This window comes from Mugil cephalus, chromosome 18 (genome assembly GCF_022458985.1).
Source record: "Mugil cephalus isolate CIBA_MC_2020 chromosome 18, CIBA_Mcephalus_1.1, whole genome shotgun sequence".
Lineage (NCBI taxonomy): Eukaryota > Metazoa > Chordata > Actinopteri > Mugiliformes > Mugilidae > Mugil > Mugil cephalus.
Genome location: NC_061787.1, coordinates 22,590,733 through 22,596,732, shown reverse-complemented (window position 1 = coordinate 22,596,732; position 6,000 = coordinate 22,590,733). Strand labels below are relative to the sequence as shown.

The 6,000-nt window shown below is 38.1% G+C and overlaps 1 protein-coding gene across 4 annotated transcripts in view; it reads left to right on the top strand.

Moving 5' to 3' along the window:
- The first annotated feature begins 267 nt into the window (after positions 1–267).
- The window catches only part of map7d2b (MAP7 domain containing 2b), a 30,390-nt gene continuing 24,657 nt past the window's right edge, over positions 268–6,000 (top strand). For 3 of the 4 annotated variants that reach the window (XM_047612288.1, XM_047612287.1, XM_047612286.1), the window contains exons 1-2: positions 268–411; positions 4,565–4,725. In XM_047612288.1, the coding sequence (XP_047468244.1) occupies positions 375–411; positions 4,565–4,725 (198 nt within the window). In that variant the 5' untranslated portion in view covers positions 268–374. Of the gene's footprint in view, positions 412–508; positions 593–4,564; positions 4,726–6,000 lie in introns of those variants that run through there. The other variant, XM_047612290.1, reaches the window with a different exon arrangement.

Sequence of the window (6,000 nt, the reverse complement as noted above, 5' to 3'; positions counted from 1 at the left end):
TGCCTCCGTTGGCTAATACAGTAAATAGACACGGTACTAATAACTTTGTCCTGTCTCCGATTGTGTGTGTGTATATATATATATATTCAATTACCGTTGTTATTATTATATAGAATATATCATATAGAATTATATATATCATTTTTAGATATGTAATATAATTATATATCGTAAAATATGGCCACGATATTATGATTTTTATTTAACTCAGAAGACCTAAAACAAAAATTTTAAAATAGGTAGGTTGCGTTATATAGCATCAGCACAAATTCATGCTAGCTCCCCTCCCCTCGTAGCATCTTCTTTTCGCCCTCTTTTCCTGAGTCACTGCGCTGAACCCGTGGACTCCTGTCTCCTCTGGTGGAAAATACTCGATGGCCGAGGTGGCTCCAAGCCGTGTTGACGTGACAGGTAAGCAGAATGTATTTTAACACTCATACGTATCTGTTAGTCAATCTACCTGCACCCACACAAACATAAAGAAATCGACGTGCTAGCATGCTGGATGCCGTTTCTTAATAAAAGATAGATTCCTTCCTTCGAGATTCAGTTTTCGCTGCAAAGTTGGGCACGGGATGAGTAATTTCATAGTGTAAGTAGAAATTCATATCATAATTTCAAGTATAATTTCAATTAAAAGATGTAACGCAAGGCATGTACAAATATGACCTGTCATCTAAGGTTTGTGAATACTTGCATATTTATGTCAACATAAAAATATCGACGTGGTTGTATTGCATAAATAGCAGCTTATCAGAATTATGAAAACAATGTGATGCTGAAGACATTATCTTGATACAAATGTATGTGGTCTCTCAAATATCTGTTCTTCTGTCAATAAACTAGAGTCTCTGCTTGTTTGCTGCCTGATAACTGTTTTTAGGGATGTGCTTTTAAGGACAGTCACACTCCTTCACTGATGTCACTACTTGGTGCTCAAATTCTCTGGTCTTAGCTCAGATATGTATTCTCATATATAATGGCTGTGTGTGTGCTAGAGGATTTGTGAGCATATAGGGAATAGAAACAAAGCAGGAAGGGGGCGTGCGGTTACACTTAAGGATCTTGCTAGCTTACTGACACCTGACCCCAATGGTACTGACTGACATGAAGATCTATTGCATCTGGACTCCATAACAAGTATATGTGATTGCTAGCTTTTCAGCCTCTTCCATATTGACGTAAACGTTAGTCACGTTTACCACGCCAGCTTGGCATTTTTAGCCTCTCAGCCAGTATAGCGTGAGTCATGCCTGACTCTTTTCTCTAAAACACAGCTCTCATTCCTCCTCATGCACCATTGCTCACCAACGGGCATGCATCTCCTTCTCAGTCACCCTCCAGTCCCAGCAGCCCTACAGGTTAACAAAATCTTGACATTTGAAATTACAAATAAGTCAGAAATGAAATCTGCAAGTATGTGCAGTGTTTGAATTACACTCTGTGTCTGCCTCAGAATTTAGCTGTTCCTGTTTTTTCTGGTAGCCGTTCTGTCCTCTGAGAGGAGAAACTATTTAATTAACAGTATTTTTTGCAGTTGAGATAACCTTAGGCAGATCTGATGGCAAATTCTTTCACAGTATTCGCATGTAGGCACACATAAGAAAGCACTATAATAAAACACATAATATAAAAGATATGTACAACCTGCAGATAGCAGAACTAATATCTTCATTGTTGGTTTACTTCCCAACTGCATTTAGCAAAACAGCAATGGGAGGATAGAGAGAATACACAAGGTATGAGTAGATCTCCGTCTGGTGGAGCTGTACATGGTCTATCCTGTTGTTCTGGCTCTTCCATTGTGGAATAAATAAAAGGTTATCTTATTTTATCGTGGGAAGGACTGTAGTTGTTAAGAAGTATGTAGATTTTTATTTTTATTTTAGACAAAATATCTCAATGGAGGGAGACTTTTCCCTTTGAGCTGCCTCAACAGGCTCAACAGGGTCAGGTTAACAGGCTCTACATAGGAAGTCACAAGGTTTCAGTTTGATGTTTATTATTATGTTACCTGTACAATCCCTGCTGGTTTTTGCAGGGAGGGGGAAGCGCACCAGGTTTTTGTTTGGAATGGAGGAGGGAATCACATAGATGCAAAACAGGTCTTTAAAAATAGTATCATGTAATATAAATGTAGTACTCGATCCAGTTCAGAGGAGGGGAAATCTCATCAAAATTAAAGAAAATAAAAAACATTAAAATGGCTCTCTTACAGGAGACACGCCTCAACGACTCTGAACATACTAAATTGAATAAATCAGAATTTAAACATACTTTTCTTCACATGGATAGGGGAGGCGGAGAGGAGTGGCGACTCTGATATGTAATGCGGTAAACTATGAACACATAACAGAACATAAGGATAAGGAAGACAGATTTGTTATGGTTATGTAAAAAACAGAAGATATTGTGATTTGTCTCCATAACGGTATGTTCCGCTAGGCAGAGATTGGTCCTTCTATAAACATATGGTTGATTTAATGACAACAAAAAGTCAAGGGATTTTAATATGTGGAGGAGATTTTAACATCCGATTAAATCTGAAAATTTACCCATCAAAATCTCAAAAAAACATTAGCAGTGAAGTGGTGATTGTGGATGTCTGGAGAGAGATAAACCCGACAAGCTGAGACTACTCACAATGTCTACTCGCGTATCAATTGCTTTTTTAGGCTTCTAGGAGATGTTTTTAGGGTAGATAACTGAAATAGGACCCAGTACTATTTCAGATCATGGTCCCATCTATATGTCAATCCATCTGAATAATAATCAGAAATTCACTCCCTGGAGACTGAACTCAGATACTCTGAATAACCCAGTTATCAAATAAAAATTGAAAAGTGAAATTAAATTGTATTTGGAAAATAACAAAAATGAAGAAGTGACCCCACCAATTCTCTGGGATGCACTAAGAGCAGCGATAAGGGGCAAAATAAAAGCCACCTCCTCATATGAGAAGAAAATTAGGGAGCAAAAGCTAAAAAAATTAGAAGAGGACTTGAAGAGGCTACAGGGAGAACACGCAAAGTCTCTCAAAGATGACAACAATGACATCCGGGGAGCAAAAACTGACCCTATTTGCTGACGATTTATTGATAAGTATAATGCCTACAGAAGGATCTTGAAACCCTACAGAAGGATTACGGTCTGGGGAGAGATGATTTTTTTAGGTACCTGAAAGTGAGACATTATATTAACAAAAATATATAGGCGTTAGGAAAAGATGAGTCAGAGTTCATGGAGATATTTGTATCACTAATTAAATCCACAACATGCCAGAAAATTATCTATTATATAATGCTAGAATACTTAAAGAGGAAATGGGAAGAGAAATAAGAGATCACGCAGGAGAACTGGGGGAAAACATGTCAACTACTGTGGTTCTCACTCAGGTCAAATACATGGCGGGAGTTCTGCTGGAAAATAACAACATTTTTTGTTGGATGCTCTGTGGATCTAATGGAGCCAACCACTTTCATATTTTTTGGGACTGCCAAGCAATAAGGTCTTACTTAAAAATGTGTTTAATGTGAAAATTCCATCAAAATGTGAAACTTTGTTTTTGGGCAATATATTGTTTGAAACACGGAATAAAAAACTGCTTGCTATACTGTTGGCAGCTAGTAAGAAATGTGTCACGACAAAATGGTTAAAAGTGGAACCTCCCACCATTGATGAATGGTTGAAATTGTGTATGAGATTATTTTATGGAGAAGATTTCTTTTACCCTTAAAGTTGAGAAACAAAATTTGGACCAAATGGACTGAGTATGTAAAGCCAATTTGATCTGATTTTATTTCATTATACTGGTGCTTGGTGTTAACCTACCCTTGTTTTTGTTTGTTTGTTTTTTAATGTGATGTGCACTCCCTGGTTCTGTTCTTTGTTTTGTCGTTGTTATTGTTCTCACCTCGAATAATTTACGTCCATAAAAGCAACCCCAGAAAGGCAGTAGGAACAAAATCACCCAGATCTTCTACATCCATCCTGTCCTATGTCCTTGACTAACCAAAGCTGTAATTAATGTATGTGATGGAAATAAAGAGAGAATTAAAAAAAAAAAAAAATACCTCAATGGGAAAATACATTGGGAATTTAAACATTTATTTTAAAGTAGACAAGTATGAGCAGAAAATAAATCTATTAAGGAACTCAGCCATCAAGGTGATTGTGCATCTGCAAAGAAAGTATAAGAAAGGACAACTTGATGTCTACCTACACCTGAAGAACAAAGGACATTACATTGAGGACAACAGTGTCCATTTTTTTTAGCCAGATAAGACAGATGGTTTAAATAGAATAAAGGAAGTCATCCATTTCAACTTAGAACTTATTCTTTGTACATGATACTGTATTTATCTAATGTACCACTATATGCAGAAACTAAGTGAGTGAGGAGCTTTAATTTTGACACACTTGTTCACTTTTGGAGTGAAGTGCCTGGTAGAAAATCCATGTAGTAGATTAACAAGTATAGTCTCAAACAACAAACAACTGAGTATCTGAGTAAATGTACTTGCGGTGCTTTCCACCTTTCTAAACCATGTATGCATGTGTGCAGAGCTGTCAGAGGTGCTGCGGGATAAGGAGCGCCGTGCACAGCAGCAGCTGGAGCGCTTCGCCGAAGAACGAGGGCGGAAGATGGAGAAACAGAAGAAGAAGGAGCATCAGCGCCGGGCTGCAGTCGAGGAGAAGAGAAGACAGCAACAAGAGGCAGAACAGGTCAGAGGTCACAACAGTATGACCCTCAACAGCTGGTTATCAGAAGAGAAATAAAGAGAGAAAATCTTACCAGTACAGCAAATTACATATGTAAATATTAATTTTGTAGCGTTGGGCACGGTATTTTTACTGGTCTCCTGAATCAATTTGATTCAGTATCCGTTCATTAATAGAGATACCACAGGAAAAATAAGTATTGAACACATCACATTTTCTCATAGTAAACATATTTGTAAAGGTGCTATTAACATGGCATTTTCACCAGGTGTTGGTAACAACCCAAGTAATCCATACATAGAAAGAAACCAAAAACAGATGAGCTCAGTAATGAAGTTATGTGTAATAATGTGAAATGACACAGGGAAAAAAGTAATGAACACACTTACTGATATTTAATACTTTGTACAAAAGCCTTTGTTGGTAATGAAGCTTCAAGACGTCTCCTGTTTGGAGAAACTAGTCGCATGCATTGCTCAGGTGTGGTTTTGGCCCATTCTTCCACACAAACAGGCTTTAAATCTTGAAGGTTCTGTGGGCCTCTTCTATGAACTCTGATTTTTAGTTCTTTCCATAGATTTTTTATTTGGATTCAAGTCAGGTGATAGTCTGGGCCGTTTTAGCAGCTTTATTTTCTTTCTCTGAAGCCAGTTGAGAGTTTCCTTTGTCTGCGTTTGGGATCATTGTCTTGCTGGAATGTCCACCCTCGTTTCATCTTCATCATTCTGGTAGATGGCAGCAGATTTTTCTCAAGAATGTCTTGGTACATTTTTCCATTCATCCTCCCTTCAGTTATATGAAGTTTGCCAGAACTATATGCAGAAAAACAGCCCCACACCATGATGTTCCCACCTCCAAACTTCACTGTCCGTATGGTGTTTTTGGGGTGATGTGCAGAGCATTTTGTCCTCTAAACATGGTGCGTGTTGTGGCACCAAAGAGTTCAATTTTGTTCTCATCTGACCAGACTGGTCTATGTTCTCTCAGTATTTTACAGGCTTGTACAAATGTTGTGCAGCAAACTTTAAATGAGTTTCAACATGCTTGCATGTCTTGCGTGGTGAGCGTGCATACAGGCCATGGGCATTGAGTGCATCACTTATTGTTTTCTTTGAAACAATTGTACCTGCTAATTCCAGGTTCTTCTGAAGCTCTCCACTAGTGGTCTTTGACTCTTGGACAAGTCTTCTGATAATTCTTTTCACTCCTCTGTCAGAAATCTTGCGAGGAGCACCTGGTCGTGCCCGGTTTATGGTCGAATGATGTTCTTTCCACTTC